This window comes from Camelina sativa, chromosome 16 (genome assembly GCF_030686135.1).
Source record: "Camelina sativa cultivar CO46 ecotype springtype chromosome 16, ASM3068613v1".
Taxonomy (NCBI): domain Eukaryota; kingdom Viridiplantae; phylum Streptophyta; class Magnoliopsida; order Brassicales; family Brassicaceae; genus Camelina; species Camelina sativa.
The window spans coordinates 14,010,368-14,031,322 of record NC_141895.1 but is presented as its reverse complement, the minus strand read 5'-3'; the positions used below and the strand labels follow the sequence as shown (position 1 = coordinate 14,031,322).

Genomic DNA, 20,955 nt, shown 5'->3' with positions numbered 1-20,955 from the left:
TATCATCTGAGACTTAAAATGCTTCCTCACCAGTTCCCTTTCCTTTAGAGCTTTTTCACTTTTACAAGCTGGAGGCTAATTCTATCCTCGTGGTAATAAGCAATTTTTCAGTCAGTCCAATAACTCAACAATATCTATCCCATCATCTGAGAATTCTTCTTTCATAAGCCTCCCACTAACCCAGAATCTAATACACGTATGGCTCTTCCACTTTGTAATCTCGGAACACTGCCCTTAGATATGGCGTCTTCAGTGTCCCCTGAAATCATATAAATTCTTCATCTGGACCAAAGTTTTACTGATCAAGAAAAACAGCAATGCAATCTGGAACACAATCAGATTATGAAACAGAAACACAAGCTTACTTCATTAATTATAACATCATCATTTTCTGGAAAGCAATCAAACTCATAAAAGTATATCGAGTTGGAAGTACTGATGATAAAATACATAATCCAGGACTATACGGAGTAGTTACAAGGAACTAACTGGGTAAACCAGTGATCACAGTTATCCAGAACCATATGATTATAAGATTAAAATCGGAATATGTATGTACCATAAGCATGTGTCAAAGAACATAATTTCATTACAGTGTATGAATCCTTACCTCACAAATATCATCTTTCAGCTGAGTAGAAGAAAAATTGTCAGTTTCTTCATCTAAACTAATGTCCATCTCTTTCTTTTGATATGACCCTGACACCTTGTTCCACAAAGCCTGTTATACTCTGAAAGCAACACGATTGGTCTACTAGTTAGCAAGGTTCTTGCTTTTTTCTCCATTGGCGGCAACCGTTACAAAATATGCGACACGATTGGTCTCAACTCATTAGGACTTCAGGAGTTGTCTCTGATTCCGAAGAAGATATCAACGGTGCTATTGGCAATGGCATTATGGACGATATTAAGGAGAGAAGTGAACTGTAGTTCAGACCGTGGTTGTTTTTTCTGGATTGCAGAGTAAGCACGATAGATATGATGATTGATGAAATATGTTTGTGATAAAACCAAGTTGCAGTATGATTCGAGCTGCCGCTATGATAATTAACCACTAGTTTCTTTGTTAGTCTTATATGAATATTGGTGTTTTCTTTGATGTTATTGCATAATTTATTTTGACTATTGCATTGTATAACTGTGAAAAACATAGCAAAACGAAAACTTGGTATTCAAAATTGTCTCGAGGACCATGCATATGCTTACCAATCAGAAGCCAGAGGCATCAACCAGAGCTGAGTAAGACGCATTCCCCGTCCAAAGCCGTCATGATTTCCCTAGTCACCCTTCTATTTCTGGTCCTCAACACTACTTTATGATCTAAACCAGTCAATTCACACAATTCTAACCTCTGAGATTGGGTTGCATCCATGTCAGCATCCCAACAAGTCTGAAATAATATATCTTTCACATTCTCAAGTTTGTCCTCTGGTACTAAGATTTTGTTTTGAAGGAGCGCTAGATAGGCTTGAATAGCCGCCTTCTTTCGGATCTGGATCAAGTGAAAACAATATATTCATGTAAGCAGCATGAACTTTCTGGAACAGAGTTTGAGATGCAGAGAAGTCACATGAACCTTTGGATATTGGTGGGCAAGGAATGGTAGAAGATGAGAGAACGCTTGAGTGCTGATGAGTTCTGAGACAGAAGCAATAGACCCAAGTATTCCAATTCCTGCCTCTACCTTTTCGAATTTCTTTGAAGCTCTTAGTTCGATGGCTAAGGAATCCATGACTCTTGTGTAGAAACCCAACGTATAAGCCTGAAATCAAATGGCACATAAGCTTTACGTGGAATCTACAAGCTTTGACAAAATCTAATCGAAACAAGTAAAACTATAAAACCAACCTCTTGATTCCGATATATCTTGACCAAGAGCTCTAGAATTGTCTGTGTCAAAAGAAAAGTGTTAAGACATAAATATTAAGGATCGACACAGTAAATTAGAGGTTAATGGTGTATTTACTTTTAGACAGGGTACAATAACTCGGTCACATTTTTTGTACTCTTGCAGTATCCAGACGATGTCGTCACAAATCGCAGATTCTCTAGACTGTTGTTGTTTAAACAACATCTTCAGCTTCACTTTCTTCCCTCACATACTCCAGTAATGCAGAGAGTGAAGCTGTTTTAAGCGACTCTTGTAACCCTCCAATCGAAATTACTAATCCAGACATTGCCTGTTTGCTATAACAACGGAATTTCAATAGCTGAACAAATCTTGGGAACGAGAACTCAGGAACCTACAAAAGAATAGATAACTTATAGTCAGATAAACAATTGGAAACATAAGAAGCAACGCAATAAGGCTCCAGGATCTGCATACCGCCCATTGTAAGCTTGCTTTGTTGGGAACAATTTCTTCCAGTGTTTCTCTGTGAGGTATGAAAGGGACAGTAACAGTTTTGTGATACAAAATCCTTTGGAGAGCTTTTGCAGCGGCTTCTCTTAATTTATCCATTTTCTCCATTCCTTGCTTTACAATACCTCCAATCAGATGGTTAGCGAGATTTGAATCAAAAAGCGAGGATAAATCATTGTTATGATCACCCGCTGAGTTCATTTCGACCTTCTTACAGAGCATATATGTACATTTCTCAATTCCTTGGATTGCAGCTTCACGAACCCAAGAACCAACATCACCTCTGTTATCAACTGAGTAGTCATCAAGAGCTTTCAGTAAAGTAGTTACCACTTCAGTCTTTATAAGAATACAAAGAGACAGGTCATCGTTTTCAGGATCACTAGTACTTCGCTGAGTAAGAGTCTCATACATAGATGTGAGTCCTTTCACAGCATTTATGAATCATGCGTGCCTCAGCATCTCTATCTTCAGGATCCGCCTGCTTGGAAATATAAAATATAAAACATCGGTCAAAGTGAATAAAATGTTTTCCAAAGATTGGAGACCGATGTAGTCACATCTTGTCTTCTTTACCTCTATCTGACACGCACTGCAGAGTTTCAAAACTACATTTTTCCAGTTTGGAGTCAATAGTTCACATGGCAAGACACCCAGTGCAAGTGCAAAACCTCTCCGAGCAGCTACGTTTGGGTCGGTTAGATGTGTTACGTATTTTGATACTAAATCAACAGCAATCTTATCATTGCAAATGAGATATGATTGCACAAGCTGTTTAACAGCATTTACAGCTGCATTCTGTATAATAAGTGAAACTTGTTAACTAATGAAGTATGCTAACAGTTAGAAAATAAATACCTATATGATATTTAGAAACGTAGGTACCTGTATTTGAGAATTGGGATGTCTTAAATTCTCATCGAGGGTATCAAGCAGGATCCGTTCTGTTCTCTCAGATAATCTCACATGAGATAACGAGATACACTCGATATACCGTGAGACAGCCAGTCGCATTATTTCTCCACCTTTCCCACGATAAAGCCTTGCTTTCTCAATGGCAGGGACAACCCCAGCCATACGCTTATGGCTATCTGTAAAAAATTAGTGCATCAGGAACATTTAATACAAGGGATAATGATGCCAACCACTGAACTTGTTAGTTTTTAACAGAAAATCAAGCTCGAAAGGGGATGAATACAGTCTAGATTCCAAGATGGTTCCCACATATTTGGTTTCCATACTAAAAATGATTTGTAAATTGCTTATGCAAAGATGCCACAAAAGTCAAAGCTGAAAATAGATAGTACCAACCAGCAGAAAAAACATAGCCACACTGATGCAGAGCTAAGACAACCTCTCCAGCTGCCAATGTTGCACCATGGCGCATGCACAAATCAGTTGAAAGGGTACAAGGAATTACTTTCTCCAGCACATAGTTAGCAAAGTGCTTAGGCTCGTATTTAACAAGAGCAGCGAGAGTTTCTGCAGCAAGTTCTCTCAAGCTTTTATCCTGAAATGACAAGATTGAATTATTAACATATCAACTAGGAACAATTATCTGATCCAGTTCCCAATCAAATAAGCGTTTCACTTTAATATCAAACAGAGCATACCCAATGGCAGATCTTGTTGTATAGCAATTCATCTACAAAAGGATATAGATAACCTTCATATTGAGCAATGGAAACAGCAACCTGAAGGCATGAGTTCACCCGAGAAGAAAGGGAAAAATAGTTAGCTATGTTCACTATGTCAATGCCATGAGGGTAATTTCCTTGCCTTCCAACATTCTCTTGGAAAGCAGCGGCAGCAGCCCTTCTACAGTTCACCTGACATAAAATCGATATACCCTACGCAATGAAGAAATCTACAAAAACAGAATTCTTCAAATCAAGCAAGACACGGCAAAGAAAGTATAGTCAAAAGAGTGATTGGTACCTCTCTATCGAAGGAACCCACTATCAATAAATCTGGAGCAAGCTGATCGAGGACGTTTTTCATATCTTTGTGGACCACATAGGCGCGCCCAAATGCCCAACAAACATAGGCAGCTGAATCACGCACATGAGATCCAAAACTGTGCGGACCTCTACGGACATCATAATGGAGTGCCTGTAAAGGATGTTTATATGTAAATCCATACAGCTTCTGCATAATTTGGGAGAGTGATGCCATTTCTTCGTATGCGTTGAAGGGAAATAAGTAATCTTGTGAATGGGAAAGAGTACAACCTTCACAATAACTGGGACGACTTGTGGGAAACTTATAGGCAAGAGTAACCCTCGACGAGACAGTTCAGCTAAAGCCAAACAACCCCCATGCCATGAGCCATCTCCCTGAACAACATGAAAGCAAAATTACTGTCAGCTAGACAATAGCTTGTTATAATTGGACTTAAGAGCATGCAAGTTATGCTGCCATTATTTCGAGTACCTCTCCTGGTGAAAATAGTTCCAATATAGATGACAGCACTTCTTCAGAAAGAACAGATGTAAGTCGTGAGGTTATACGACCTATACCCTTTGCAGCAGACCAACGAACCACAGTGTCCTACACAGTTCAGAAAACAGTAAAAAGATTTAGAGGAAAATGCTTGCAAATGCTAGTAACATGTGAGATTTTCTGGGTGGAAGCTGAGAGTTTCATGTCGCATACAAAGATTTATAGCATCCAAGAAATATATATTTGTATTTTAAGTGGTAACTGGTCACTCCAGTCTATCTATACCTTGGTGCATAGCAGAGTATTTTTACTCAGATTATCATATAGCAATAATATACTTGTATAAGTTGAGATGTGACCATCTCTAGCAAATAGCCTAACAATAGTATCTCACCCACTGAACATACCGTGTCTCTCAAACCAGAGAGTAGCATCTCAATTATCTGTTCTAAGATTTCAGGAACATCCATATCTTCATCCTCTTGGTCATCTGAACTTTCTGGTTGAGAGATGACAACGACAGCATGATCAGGGGGCGCCACCATTTGGGTCGAAATATTCACAGAAAGGGAGCCGGTTTGACTCTGCATAAAAAATCAAGAAACAAGTTTCAGATGACTAACTTGAGAATGAGATTATGTCAATTATGGGCATAACCAGAAATTCTACAATATTAAAACACACATGACGTACTATTTACATCTACTAATTTACACATGCTAAAAGGTATTTACCACATAGCGCCAGGAAGGTGAGCGATGAGGAAGACAAACAAGCCCTATCCTGAGTTAACTTGATCAAATACTTGCGAGGCAGAGGACTTCTAGTTGCTGCATTTGATTTGCTTAGCACAGTCACATCATTTAAAACCTTAGGAAGGGCTTCAAGCAACACTTCTCGGCTAGCAGTCTGCCAATGTAAGTAAGACATATAAACCCAGATGCAAAATACCAAAACTTAAGTAATCAAAACCAGCAATACTTTTCTAGCATCTATATATATATGTTTATGCAATATGGACCATTATTGAAAACATAGTAAACAACTCCAGGTTACAGAAGAAACAAAAAAACCTTAAAAATGGCAGCCAGAGCCTCCATCACACCAAGCAAGCAAAAGTTGTTCACAAGATTATCTTCCTCGGGAGATAAAACTTCATGTGTCCACTCAAAAAAACTGAAACAGAAACACCACAGTGCAACAAAGAAAAGTTTGTTTCATCTGAGTAACCCGAACAATTTTGTTGATGAAGTCAAGTGTTCAAACCAGAACAAACACATAAACAAAACTCAAAAACTTTAGCACTTCTGAGTGACAGAATCAGACCTAATAAATGCCTTTCCCATATCCGGACGCGTTAAAAGCTTAGAAAGGAGCAACCCAGAAATCCTTCGCATAGGGCCAGCAGTGCATAGATAGTCCTTACAGAAACCCAAAATTTTCAATACAAGAGGAGCAAGATCGTCCACACAGAAGCTTTTATCATTTGCAATGCTTGTATCAACAGAAGAAATATCAAACGGGACCAACACAAGGATCGAAAGCCACAAGAGAGTAACACATTGAGCCTCCATTTCACCAGTGCTTTCTTGCCTCAAGGATGAAACAGAAGTCATGGTATGGCATTTCTCCAGAAGCGACACAGCGAGTTCTAAATCGGATACTTGATGGGGAAAGAACTTGATAACAGCTTTGTAGCCACAGACAGTAACTAAAGTATAGATAATTTTGCAAATGGGTTTGATTATATCGAGAACTTCATCAGGTTTAGCTTCTAATTCAAGTGTTTTTATTGGGTTAGCTGTAAATATGTGATTAGCTTCCTTTGATTAAGTTAGCCGGTTTAGTATATGGTTTAGCATACTTGTATATAACACAAGAATTGTACAGCTATTTTGGGTTAATTGAATGAGAAAAATATCTTTAACAAACTTCTCTTCTCTCATTCTCTCTCCTTTGTAATATGGTATCAGAGCCATCAAAGCTCAGCCACCTCAAATTTTTGATTATTTCTCTTCGTTGAGCTTATTTTTCTTCGTTTCTGAGCTTATCTCGTGCTCCAATGGTGACTGTATCTCGTGCGAATCAAAAAATGGGTAAAACGAAATCTCAATCGAGCTCCGCTGTTCGAAGATCACAAAGGTTAAACTCCGATGTTGATGATTCTGCTCCGATCACTCTCCCAGTAGCCGATCCTCAGGTTTTCGGGCTTTTGTGAGCTGTCACATCGCCAATCTTTGCTGATCCATCTCACTCTCCGTTCCATCTACACAACGCAGATCATCCAAGTTTGAATATCATTTCTCTTCGTTTGGATGAAACAAAGTATGATGACTGGAGTTTTGCGATGCGTATTTCTCTTGATGCTAAGAATAAGATAAAATTTGTTGATGGAAGCTTGCCTAGGCCTTTGATTACAGATCCTAACTTTGATTTGTGGTCTAGATGCAATAGCATGGTTAAGCCGTGGTTATTGAACTCTGTTTCTCCTCAGATCTATCGTAGTATCTTGCGTATGAATGATGCTGCAGATATTTGGAAAGATCTCTGTGGTCGTTACCATATGACTAATCTCCCACGCACTTTTAATCTGACTCAAGAGATCCAAGACCTTCGTCAAGGTTCTATGTCGTTATTTGAGTATTATACTCGTCTCAAAACTCTCTGGGATCAGTTGGATGGTTCAGAGGAACTAGATGATCCTTGTGTTTGTGGGAAAGGTGCTTGTCTGCAACAGAAGGCAGAGAAAGCCAAAACGGTGAAATTCTTGGCTGGTCTGAATGAATCTTATGCGATTGTACGCAGACAGATCATTGCAAAGAAGGTGTTACCTCCTCTGGTAGAGGTATACCATATCCTGGATCAAGACGACAGCCAGAAAGGGTTCACCATTCCCACTACTCCCACAGCTTTTCAAGTCTCACAAGTTGCACCTCAGATGGTTTATTCTTCACCACTCTCCTCGGGTGTGATGTATGTTCAAAATGGTCTAAACAAAGGACGTCCGATATGCTCTTTTTGCAATAGTGTGGGACACATTGTTGATCGGTGTTACAGGAACATGGTTTTCCTCCTGGCTTCACTCCAAAAGGGAAATTCAATGAAAAGTTTCAGAAACCTCCAATAGTTGCAGCTCAAGTCACTTTATCTCCAGTTTCGGATAAGACTTCAACTAACATGGAGAACTTGATTGGAAATCTTTCTCCTGATCAGCTGCAGAATATCATTGCTCTCTTTAGCTCTCAGCTACAATCTACATCTTCTGGAGCTGTTCCTGCTGCTATTGCGAGTACTTCTCAAACTCCACAGACTCCACAGACGCCACTTGATCACCCCGGTATCTCATTCTCTACTCACACATACTCTTTTATTGGTATACTGGCTGCTTCGAAACATACACTGTCCACAGACACATGGGTGATTGATTCTGGTGCAACTCACCATGTGTCTCATGACAAAAATAGTTTTGTTTCTTTGGATACTTCTGTGGAAAGTTTTGTGAACATGCCAACAAGACAGCATGTTAAGATCAGTGGAGTGGGAATGATTCGTCTAAATAAAGATTTACTCCTCACGAATGTCTTGTTTATCCCAGAATTCAGATTGAGTCTTATCAATATCATTTCTTTGACTTCAGATCTTGGTTCTCGGGTGATTTTTGACACTTCTTGTTGCGAAATACAAGATCCTACCAAGGGGGTGATGATTGGTAAAGGTCGTCGCATTGGCAAGCTCTAAGTGCTCGATACAGAAGCTTCTTTAGTGAATGCAATGGTGGATATTGGTACGTGGTACAAGAGACTTGGTCACCCTTCTTACTCACGATTGGATGTGATTTCTGAAGCTTTGGGAACTACAGGACACAAGAATAAGAAGCCTGCTTTTTGTCATGTATGTCACTTGGCAAAGCTGAAGAAGTTATCTTTTATATCAGAAAACAACATTTGTAGCTCAACTTTTGAGTTGTTACACATTGATGTTTGGGGACCCTTTTCAATGGAAACAGTTGAAGGTTATAAATATTTTTTGACCATTGTTGATGATCATTCTAGAGCAACGTGGATTTATTTGCTTAAGGCTAAAAGTGATGTTCTTATTGTCTTCCCTGCTTTCATCAACCAAGTTGAGAATCAATATAATGCTAAAGTGAAGTCGGTTAGATCAGATAATGCTAAAGAGTTAGCTTTCACTCAGTTCTATCAGTCACGAGGCATTGTTTCTTATCATTCTTGTCCGGAGACACCTGAACAAAATTCAGTAGTCGAGCGTAAACATCAGCATATTCTAAACATTGCTCGATCTCTCCTCTTCCAATCAAATATTCCTCTGCAATATTGGGGAGACTGTGTTCTGACAGCAGTGTTTCTGATCAACCGTACACCATCACAGTTGCTCTCGAATAAAACCCCTTATGAGTTGCTCACGGGTACGCAACCAGATTATTCTCGCATCAGATCTTTTGGTTGCCTCTGTTATGCTTCAACGTCTCCGAAACAAAGACATAAGTTTGAGCCTCGATCAAGAGCATGTGTGTTTTTGGGATATCCTGCAGGTTTTAAAGGGTACAAAGTAATGGATTTGCAGAGTCATGTGGTTTATATATCCAGGCATGTTGAGTTCCATGAAGGTGTTTTTCCTTTGACAGATTCTCAGAAGGATATTGTTCCTGTCAACGATCTCACACCAACGGATTCTTTGTCTTCTGGTAATCCTATTTCCATTCCTCAAAATTCTGATTCCATTTCTTCTCCTCCACTACAAATTTCTCCATAAAGGGTTCGAAAACCTCCTGCTCATTTGAGCGATTATCATTGTTACTCTCTCGACAATGATGTCTCTCATCCTATTTCCTTCTTTTTATCCTATTCAAACATTTCTTCTTCATATTTGGCTTATATCAATAATATTACTAAAATTCCTATTCCCTCTTCATATAAAAAGGCAAAGGCATCCAAGGAATGGTGTGAGACTGTTGATAAGGAGATTGGAGCCATGGAGAGGACCAATACTTGGGATGTAACTAGTCTTCCACCTGGTAAGAAAGTTGTTGGCTGCAAATGGGTTTTTACCTTGAAGTTTTATGCAGATGGAACTCTAGAGAGATATAAAGCCAGGTTGGTGGCTAAGGGTTACACACAAAAGGAGGGTTTGGATTATAATGAAAAATTTTCACCGGTGTCGAAGATGGTCACTGTGAAAATGTTACTCAAGATTTCTGCTTCTAAACAGTGGTTTCTGCATCAACTTGACATTTCTAATGCTTTCTTGAATGGTGATCTTGATGAAGATATATATATGCGACTTCCAGAAGGGTATGCTGAGATTAAGGGGGACACTTTGCCCAAGAATGCTGTTTGTAGGTTGAAGAAATCCATTTATGGTCTCAAACAAGCTTCTCGGCAATGGTTCTTGAAGTTTTCTACTTCTCTTATCATATGCCCAAAATTCGAGGATCACTCAGCCGGACTAAAAATGATAGAAACTCGCCAAGGTGCGAGGTGCAACACGGGAGATTTGATGGATTGAGGGGTCGCACAACAGTTGCGGAAGGCTGCTGATATTTCCAACTCCAATCACTGTTAGATATAACACACTAGCCCAGCAAAAGGAGGTTGTTGCTTGGATATTACACACCAAGAAACAAATAAATGTTCTAGACAAAAAACAAAGAGATAGACTCTAAAATGAAAAGGAAAATTGATTGATGATTCTCAAATGAGATTACATGAGTTTATATAGAGATAGAAAACTTGGTCACAAAGCCAAGTATTATTTTTAAAATAAAGATAGATAGTTGAATGAAGATTCAACTCTTTGAAATTTGTCTTCCCAAGGTGTCCTTCCCAAGGTGAGTTGAACTCTATTTTCGTCACTCCACTTTGACCACAAAACAAAGTGATTATTTTGGGCTTTCTTGGACTTGAATTAGGCTCAAAGTAGGCTGGACTTGATAGGTATCATCCCCAATAGTTTTTCCCATGCTCTCTTTGGCCATAAGATCTTGAATTAATCCATTAAGTGTTTCCTTAATCTTCTTTGATATTTACTCTTTGATCCAACTTGCTGATGAGAAACAACATGGTCTGTATCTTTGCTCCATCCTGGACTTAGTAGAAACAGCTCCTGGTTGCCATACGTAATTCTGGAAGGTCCTAAACCAATTGGACCTAAAGCTCTTCAAGTGTAGAACTAGATTGACTTCCTTTGGAAAATGAAGTGTATCTTTGTATTTCGTGGGCTAAATCTTCTCTTTCTGAGCTTGTTGGAAACGTAAGAGATCCATTAACATCCTCCAAGTGGTTTTGTACCGAAACTGTTTCTGAGTTGGTCTGTGTAACACGGTCTTTTGTTGATACGCAAAACTAGGACTGAGATAGATCCACTGACTTGATATATCCATATCTTTCACATATAAACTGATATTAATGTGATTCCAATTCTCCGTGGTTATGGAATGGATCAAGATTCCAGAACATTTTGGTTCATACCTTGAATCCTTTTTAATTGGTCGGAATCCTCCTTTGAATACTCGTAGGTCCAAATCGCGTAGCCATGAGTTCACCTGAGTTGTAAAATGAATAACTTCTTCATCTGAACTCTGATTGGACTGATTCTACCTCGAGATATGCTCTAGATGAGGTAAGAATGTATCCCAAATATTAGTTTGGCTGAGTTGACCTTTGACTTCGTTCGTGGTGAGCAAGACCAAGGGTCGTCTTGGATGGTCTCATGATCACATCATCTTATGTCCTTGGGTTTTGCAAAGTGTCACGGAGATCAAACTTTGTTTGTTAAAAGTTTTGGAGATGATTTCATTGCTTTATTGGTTTACGTTGACGACATAGTTATTGCTAGTACCACAGAATCAGGTGCGACTCAGTTAACTGCAGCTTTGAAGCAGAGTTTTAAGCTACGGGAGCTTGGTCCTTTGAAGTATTTCTTGGGTCTTAAAATTGCTCGAAACTCTACTGGCATATCCATTTGTCAACGTAAATATGCTCTTGAGCTTCTGACTTCTTCTGGCATGTTAGCTTGCAAAGATGTTCAGACACCCATGGTACCAAACCTACACCTTTCTAGGACCTTTGGTAAGATTTTGAATGATAAGGAGATGTATCGCAGTCTTGTAGGTCGGTTGATGTATCTCACCATCACTCGTCCAGACATCACATTTGCTGTGAATAAGTTGTGTCAATTCTCCTCTGCTCCTCGCACATCTCATCTGACAGCAGCTGATCAAGTTCTTCAATACATTAAAGGGACTGTTGGACAAGGACTTTTCTATTCTGCAGAACCAGACCTCTCATTGAAAGCATTTGCAGATTCAGATTATGCTTCTTGTCCAGATAGCCGCCGCTCAACCAGTGGTTTTACAATGTTTTTTGGCTCGTCACTCATTTCCTGGCGTTCTAAGAAGCAACATACTATTTCTCGCTCTTCTGCGGAAGCTGAGTATCGAGCTCTTGCTATAGCTTCCTGCGAGATTATGTGGATCACTACTTTACTTTGTGAGTTGTGAGTTGGTACTTCCTCTGTTCCGATTCTCTTGTTTGATAGTACTGCAGCTATCTACATTGCTACAAATCCAGTTTTTCACGAAAGAACTAAACATATTGAGGTGGATTGTCACACTGTTCGAGAGAAGCTGGATCGAGGGCTTATCAAAATGCTTCATGTTCGGACTGAAGATCAAGTGGCTGACATTTTGACTAAACCTCTCTTCCTTCCTCAATTTGAACATCTCAAGTCCAAGATGAGTCTTCATAACATATTTGCCTCATCTTGAGGGGACTATTGGGTTAATCACAGCATAACCGACTCATCCCAAACTAAATTTTAGAAATCAAACCCAACCTCCAAACTGAAACTGAATCATCATCATCGGAGTTCTTTATAGGAGAGATCCACTTGAATACACTTGCCATTTCGAAACCCCTACCTAACCATGTCAATCTCAAATTTAGCAATCTCTATGTGCTGATTGAAGAAATAGGCATTCCAATTCTCGAATAAAAAAAAAAATGGAATAAGAGAGTTGTTACGGCTTGAAATTATTGTTTGATTTCGACAAAGCAACAAAATTTCAAATGAAGTGAAGCAGGTGACTGTATGTATAAATTGATTTTGATAATGGTGAATTAGCCCAATAACCAAAACAAAAAAACTATACTAGAAAATAACACTATATTTATAGAAGATTAGGATGAGGGCAGTGTAAAATTACCAATTTAATGTTCTTAGGTGGTGGAGGGCAGTGGTGGTTGTTGGTTGGCGGCGGTGACCAGCGGCAGTGGCCGGAAGAGGTAGCCAGAGAAGTTGGTCGGAGGTGGTTCCCGGAAGTGGCGGCCGGAGGTGGTTGTCGAAGTTCGCCGGAAAATGTCGCCGGAGGTCGCCAGAAAAGGTGGCCGGAGATTGGCGGAGAAGGTGGCCGGAGGTCGCCGGAAGTTACTGGAGGTTGGAGGTGGCCGAGGCTCGCCGGAGGTCGCCGGAGTTTGCCGGAGGTCAACGGTCGCCGGTGGGTCAGCGGTAGTCGGAGGTGATGGCCGGTGGTCGGCGGTGGGTGTGGGTAGAGGAAAACTATACTCTAAAAGTTGTACATTGGGAACCCAAGTGGTGATGGTGATAAAGAGGTGAAGGTGGTCGCCAGAGGTGGTTGCCGGTGGTGGTTGCCGGAAGTGATGACGGTGGCCGGTGGTTGGAGAGTGGTGGTGGTGGTGGTGAAGGATGGTGGTGGGGGCTGGAGATAGGGTTTAGGGCTACAAAAACACAAAGACTCCTTCCTCTGAAGATCTCTCTCTTCCTCTCCCTTGTTTAGTCCAAGTAAGTTCTTAGTTTAGTAGTCTCGAGAGTATAACGTAGATCTGTTCGCTTGAGTTCTATTACTGGTGTGCTACTGTAATAGTTCGTGATCGGTTGTATCCTGGGATTCATAAATCGTGATTGTCCGAAAGCACTTACGGCCAATTTATTGAATTAAGGAAAGGATATCATATGTTGCCTCCGTGATTTATTGTCTGTCTTATATTATGCTGTTGTAATTCATTTATGATTTCGTTATTTTAAATTTAATTCGCATATTTTCTCAATTCGATTTTTGAGCTCCTAACAAATATAACTCCAATAAGTGAGTATGAGATAACTTCCAGAGATGCAAGGAAGTTTGAGGTTGGAGAATGTTCCAGAAGACATGATGAAGGTGAATATGGTAAGAATTATGAAATGGAAGAGGATTTAAAGCGCAAAATCTCAGAAGTTGATAAGATTGAGGAAGAACAAAGGAAGCAAAAGCAAAAGGTCCATGAGCATAGTGAGGGAGGGATTCTGAAACCTCCAAAGAAACGTTAAAGCTTTGACACTCTACTGATTCTGTCAACAATTTTTTGGTAATGCTGCTTAGGTTCAATGAATGCAGCCAAGGTATTGAATAAGTGGATATGGTCTGAAATCTTTTTGGTAAGTGCATATCTAAGATGATCAATATGGTGTGAACTCTTAGTTTAAACTTTAAAGCAGAATTAGAAGTTTGGAATGGCTTGTACTTTTGTAGTTTAGAAAAATGGATTAATGGGATCTGTTTGATCTAATCCATGGTTGAAAGTTTAGAATGTCTGTAGAGTTCTGTAAGGGGAAGTTTCCACTGTTGTAACATTTGCAACACTTTGTTATATATAAAATGGAAATACTTATGAGAAAAAAAAAAAAAAAAACGACGCGTTTACGATATTAATGTGGTTTTGTTATCTATCTACGTGGAATCCGAGTTTAGCACACACTTTAACGGATTAAGTTACAGCGAAGTCAATTACAATTTAGCACACACACTTAACGGATTAAGTAACAGCCTCGAAGTCAATTTCAATTTAGGTGATATTAGTGAAATTCAAGTTTTTTTTTTTTTTTTTAAATTATCGTTTGGGTTTAACTTAAGCACAATGCGTTTTTTCGTCTTTGGATACACATGATCGAAAAAGTTCACTCTAAGATAAACCATTATGCCTCCTACCATTACCAGCTGGGATGGACGATAGTGTCAATTTACTTTGTGTGTTTCCATTTTGCCTCCACACCAATTGTTTCCATTTCTTAATAGAACTCGGGCAGACACTTGCAACATTGGTTTTATGATAATCTGTTTACAAAAATAGGGCTTCTCTTCTCGAGTTTCTCAACGGTTCCATTACATGATTTACATTTCTGAAAGCTGTCACGGCCTTCTCTGCTGCATCCATTCCACATAAACACAATCCACGACAATTTTCTCCGGGTAGGTTCACGTTTAAATGCACAAGTTAAACCCCCACTGGCCACTAGAGACCAGACACAGGTTGACAAAGTAGAGCAAAACAGGACATCATGTAGAAAATTGAAAGCGGAAGTGACCAAGTAATGCAAGCACATAGTTTTTACAATTATCTTGTAAGAACTTACATAACCAGCTCTTATGTTTTCGCTTTTTCCATCATTGGCACAATCAAATTAATGGCCAATCTAATCAAATTTATTGTATCCCTTTATTTCCAATACAAGAAAATATATAAAGTTACAAGACAGTTCTTCACTTGATCATATCTATGACCAAATGCGACCATACATTACTATTACAGTCTTTCAATGCCAGTTACTGACATTTCAACGGCCATGTTCACACATTTGGCAAACCGTGGTCGACCTTGGATTTACATAAGTGCAATATTCACAAGACCACAGTGTTGAATCTGAGCTGCTGGCTTTAGAAGTGGATCCCTTTGTCTTCCCCCCTAAGCTCTTTAAACTTGAGGTTCGATCATATGCAATATGTGAGCTCACATCCGATAGCCCATTCTCCAGAGCTCGAACTAAGTTCTCAAAATAGTTTTTGGTGACGCTGTAAGTTCCCAGTAATAAAACGTTCATTATTTACCTTCTTTCATCACACAAAGCCAAACTAAATGAATAAAAACATCCTTATGTTTTCTTTAAACACTTTTACTCAGCAGTATGTTTCGGTTAGCTTGTCAGCCATAACTAAACATGCCATGTCACTTATTATATGTTTCGGTTAGCTTGTCAGCCATAACTAAACATGCCATGTCACTTATTATATAAGCTTATCAGTCTGTTCTGTAGGTTTGGAAAGTACCTTGTTAAACCTGCCAGTTTTGTGCGGAACTCATTAAAATCTTCACAGGGACCTTTGGCTTCTAGGTACGGTTGCAGCTCTTTTTCAGCACATTGATGAAGTCGTTCAAGGCCCGACTCAGCTTCACCTAAATGTACGATAATATAAGACAAGAAATAGAATAATAACTTCTTGCATAATTAAGCCTGCTACAAACTAAACAGCTTATACCTATTAACAAATCGAAATTAGCGGGTCAAAGATGGAACTGAACCCTGACCAAATTGTTTAAGATTTGGATTAAGGAGCTTAACTAATTTCTTATGAGTGACACTTGGCTATATAGTCCACATTATCTCACATAGGGAAAATCCTAAACCATTTCCTATTTTACTATGACTACATGATGTTCAATAAAATCACGAAAAGTTCAATCACGTAAGAATCACTGATGGATTTAACAATCGATAAATTCTCTTAATTCAACTTGTGTTCAACTGTTCGCGATTGGAAAAGACCAATACCAGCAAAAGCACTGACAAAGTTACTCACTCAAGGAATCAATACCAAACATTTTGGAAGCATAATTAATTTCAAATGTTAGAGCTAAATCAAGTTACCTTGTAAGTACTCAAAAAACACTCTTTTTCCGTTCTCGTGGTCAGGTATGTAAAAACCATAGGCATATGTCCATTTTAGAACTCGTCTGCAGTCTACTATCTATGATTGTAGAGCAAATTAGTGAGCAAAATCCAAAAGTCTCAGAAAGGCCATAAGAGGGACGGATTTTACCTGTAACCATGCTTCAATAATGAACTTCAGTTGCGATTCAGGCTGACACTGTATGTCGCTGAGCTTCTCAATCTGTGAATCACATTAAAAAAAGCTTTAGCCAAACCCAACAATACAAAACGCAAAAAATTCATCGAAAGTTAGATGTCTCATGCCAAAATAGACAAAAGTCAAGTAGGGCACATATGGTATCATTTGTAAAAGATCATCATGATAACTTAAGCAAACTTCCTGAACTTTAACTGAATAAAAACTGGAATCACGGATTGGTATGAAAACAAGCACTGATTATTTTGGATATTTCACACTTTTTTTTGTCATCAAACAATACTTGGTGATTCTTATTTACATCAGCAAGTGTTGCACTGTAAGCTCACATCATCAGTTTGCATCTTCTCAAGATCCGCCAGCGCCTTTTGCCTAGACTGCAGCAAGTAGTGATAAACATTGTAAATTGTTTTAGATATAAACGCCAATGTGCTATTTGTATATACAAAACTTATTTTTCTAGTGGTCACTATTTAATAAAGAATACATTTTACCAAAACGGAAACATGAAACTTCAAGCAGACGATATGGATAAGACAAATGCCAAGGATTATTATGAACCTTCCTAAGCCTAATTTCATTAATATGCGTAATATGACTGAGACTTTTACGACAGTACTTTGCTCCAATAACAATTTTGACACAATACCTAAGCCCTCAAAAACATAGCCATCAAACGAACACAGCCAACAGATATATAAACGAGCTGGTAGAATTCCCATAACAGGAGAAAAAACAGCTCTTTCTCTAGAAAAATACACCCACAAGCACTACATGTACCTCAACGTATCATAGTCTCTTTAAATTTTCAAATCAGTCAGCTGCACTTCCTTAATTTTTCGAAAGTTCTCAACCAATATATAGATTTTCATATCTTTTGGTACTCTAACTCGAGCAATTAAAAGCGTATAGACTTTAGATTAGTCATTAAACATCTAATTGTTAAAGAGTTCATCTACGTTTCTAGGTACATGAAGAGATTTTATGTTCCATAGGAAGGGATTAGAATTTGGCAGCTGAAAACTCTTTCTTAAAATTCCTCCTTAAGAGTTAGATAAAACATGTGAAAATTATATGATTTAATATCTGCATACCGATTGGTTTGTCGCCCATCTTTCATAGTAGTGGGTATATCTCTCAAGAGAGTTCTTTGCCATCTCTCGGCGTTTTTCACTCTCATCAAACTGCACAAATAGATTATGGAAGACATAAATTGTGTTCGAAGATAAACTAGACTTTAGTTATCAGTGAGGAAAAGAAACAATGTCAGAGAACTCATACAATGCCATCTTGCTTTGCTGCTTCATAACGGTTACAAGCATAAAAGCCACCTGTCTTCTCACCATGCTCTGTCCACGCTCCAAGGCAAAGCCTACATTTATACAGTACAACTACTTATCAGATATTTCATTGTGAGTAACAAAGAATCTTACACAACCAGATGATTCACATGAAGATCAGATTACAAGATAAAGCTACAAAAAGAAGATACACAGCAAATTTTTATACACTAGCAAAACCTAAAATATAATAAGCCACTTATTTTCTATTTCTTTTAAGAGCTATAAACATAAAAAAAAGTCAATTCAGAGTTGAATTCCAGGAAGTATAGAGAGAATAGAAGCATAACTTATGACATGATGGCATTTTGTAAAATCAACCACTTTATCAACTTACCAGCAGAACTCAAATTTACATGGTGGGGTGCACGTAATATGCATACAACCCTGGTTTTTCTCTATTGGCCGTTTGCATTTTGGACAGGGCTTGGAATTTGCCAAAATCCTGAAAGTCGATATAGAATTTAGCAGCAACAATAGTACAATACATTGTGTGAAGCATGATGCACCCTACTGCTAGGAGATGAAAGATAAGAAACCAAATTGACTTTCTTCTAACAATTAAAAATGCATACGTATCCACCATTTTGGTTTCCTTTGGCTATACAAAATGGTAGCCATCACTACCAATACAAAATAAAGAAGTAGAGAAACCAAATATTTTTTAAAACTCTGAAAACCCTTTTACGTCAACAAAATCCCAAATATCTTAAGCATCTACATATCTCAAATATATCTCATAAATCAACGTACCAATTCATATTCTCAGACTCAGCGCTATTCTTCAATATCCACTTAGAAACGGTGTCACAATCAACAGGACGGTGAGCTTCTTCAGCACACTGCAACCCATGATGATCGAGTAACATGGTATGGTTGTGTCAATAATTCTAAACAAAGGAAAGATTAAAAATATTTTGATTCTCACTGATAGAGCAACTTACATTCCAGCAGAAACTGTAACAACAGAGACAGTTCACATCATAATTACCACTCCCAACAACAAAGTTTACAGCGTAGTCACAGCCAGGAGCGGGACACCACTTGGTCTACAGAATAAAAGGTACATAACTAACTTGGTGAGCACATAATATGGACGAACAAAGAACACTAAAATTATGCACTGCTTTTCAGTTGAAGGTTAAGAGAAGAGAAATAAGAATCATGCAAATGTCTAACGTATGATCAAACTGAAATTGCTAACTTACCTTTCTATTGTCTTCGACATATGATCTGACAAAATAAGATGTGTACTTCTGCCTATCTTTATCAGGAGCAAGCAAATTGATCATATCCTGACCAACAGCAGCTCGGCAAGAAGGATCTGGACATCGTAACGTAAGACACCCAGGACCATCATTAATCGCGGTGGTGATATAACCTAAAGATAGAGGAAAGGTCAGATAGATAACCCAACAGTAATGAACCATCATTAATTGATAATCGACGAAATAAGAACAGTAGACTGCAAGTTAAATCTAAACATCAAAGATGGAAATGGGTATCAACTATTATCAAGAAAACAGTAAAACAAACCTTCCCAGCATGACTCACAGAACGGGTGACCACAAGCAGCAGCATGCAATTTGTCAGAAAGGAAAGTCTCGAAACAAATCCCACAATCAAGCTGCCAAAATGAGAAAGAAACAAGTAAAAACGAAAGGCACAGGTGAATTCTGACAGATTAAAATTTTTTTACAATGTTAATGACGACAACGGGAAGCATACTTCTCCATCAGTTGGGAAATCAACAACAGGTTTCTCCAACAAGCCAACAGCATCTCGAACCTTCTCCTCATCAGCAAACCATTCATCATGAACTCTGCTCACACACCTAAACATTTTCAAAAATTTGAGCTCGTCTAAGCACTTATATTCAAACACACACACACACACAAAAAAAAATGAAAGGGTAAAAATTTGGGAATCAAACCAATTGTAGTGACGAAGCAGGATTGCAGATGAGTTTCTCGAAATGGACAAAACAGTAGAGATCCTTGAAATATCATCTTCTTGAAGCTTACAGATATCTGCTTCGCTTAACACACTATAATTTTGCTACAAACCCAAAAAAACAAAAACAAAAAGTAATTTTTTATCGTGAGCCATTGCGATCTACAAGTTTCCTGAAAATATCGAATTCATGAGCTTTAAAAATCTATAATAAAATGTTCAAATTCAATTCACATCATCATCATCAACGTTACAAAAATGTCCGGCGAGTACAAAAACAGCATCTCTCTATTGGAAAACCTTAGATCGAGAAAAGATTGGAGGAGGGGGGGGGGGGGGGAGAGAAACCTGGCGGCGGCGGAAAATGAGGTCATCGGAATCATCAGCGGCGTCTTCGACGAACTCGTAGTCGGCGTCGTCTTCGGGGTCGCTGTCGGCGTAATCGGAATAGTTTTCGGTGCCGCTGTAGAAATCATCATCAGCATCCATGGAGATTTGATTTGGCTTTCTTCTCGAATCGATTTCAAACTCACGCTTTCATTATTTAGATGCTCTTCTCTCATAAGGAGTTTTAATCGGGAAAGGGAGAAATGGCAAAAGGGTAAATTAAGCTCAGCCATTCTTAAAAATAATGCTTTTTAATCATAAAACTTTTAATTTGTGTGTTTGGTTTGGAATAAAATAGTATCCTTCCAATTTGATCCCAAGGCACAATTGGAACACGGATATTGTATACAATAATAATTCCGGCCGTCCCTAGTTTTGGGCTTAAGAACTTCTCTCTCAAAAAGAGTCTTTTCCTTTTCTTGAGCAGAGCCTTCGTCCGAAGATATCTCCGTTTTCTGTCGGCGTTGATCACAAATCTTACCTAAAGCTACTGGTCTGGTGGTGTTTCTAAATTTGGTACAGAGTGTTTACTT

General features: G+C 38.7%; 1 protein-coding gene and 1 pseudogene across 3 annotated transcripts; both read right to left on the bottom strand.

Annotated features, from left to right (window-relative positions):
- Nucleotides 1–1,089: 1,089 nt before the first annotated feature.
- On the bottom strand, nt 1,090–6,783 carry LOC104753563 (tubulin-folding cofactor D-like; annotated as a pseudogene). The gene is made up of 17 exons (XR_015585018.1): nt 6,733–6,783; nt 6,131–6,627; nt 5,878–5,980; nt 5,539–5,713; nt 5,212–5,388; nt 4,796–4,912; nt 4,594–4,698; nt 4,301–4,474; nt 3,976–4,191; nt 3,674–3,872; nt 3,248–3,453; nt 2,939–3,160; nt 2,327–2,843; nt 1,967–2,243; nt 1,849–1,890; nt 1,577–1,762; nt 1,090–1,492 (listed from the first exon to the last, which is right to left on the bottom strand). The product of XR_015585018.1 is annotated as a tubulin-folding cofactor D-like (transcript).
- An 8,497-nt stretch (nt 6,784–15,280) lies between these two features.
- On the bottom strand, nt 15,281–20,788 carry LOC109124687 (putative E3 ubiquitin-protein ligase ARI8). Of its 2 annotated transcripts, none has more exons than XR_015583516.1 (15): nt 20,384–20,788; nt 20,016–20,140; nt 19,811–19,916; nt 19,619–19,709; nt 19,291–19,463; nt 19,027–19,131; nt 18,836–18,924; nt 18,420–18,527; nt 18,024–18,114; nt 17,837–17,926; nt 17,044–17,119; nt 16,695–16,766; nt 16,523–16,622; nt 15,924–16,050; nt 15,281–15,668 (listed from the first exon to the last, which is right to left on the bottom strand). XR_015583516.1 is itself a non-coding variant. In XM_087489903.1 (15 exons), the coding sequence occupies exons 1-15, from the start codon at nt 20,522–20,524 to the stop codon at nt 15,434–15,436; spliced, it is 1,701 nt and encodes a 566-aa protein (XP_087346029.1). In that variant the 5' UTR covers nt 20,525–20,788; the 3' UTR covers nt 15,281–15,433. The 2 variants fall into 2 exon arrangements, 1 of the variants encoding a protein (XP_087346029.1); XM_087489903.1 differs by having other exon boundaries at nt 17,072–17,119.
- Nucleotides 20,789–20,955: the final 167 nt, after the last annotated feature.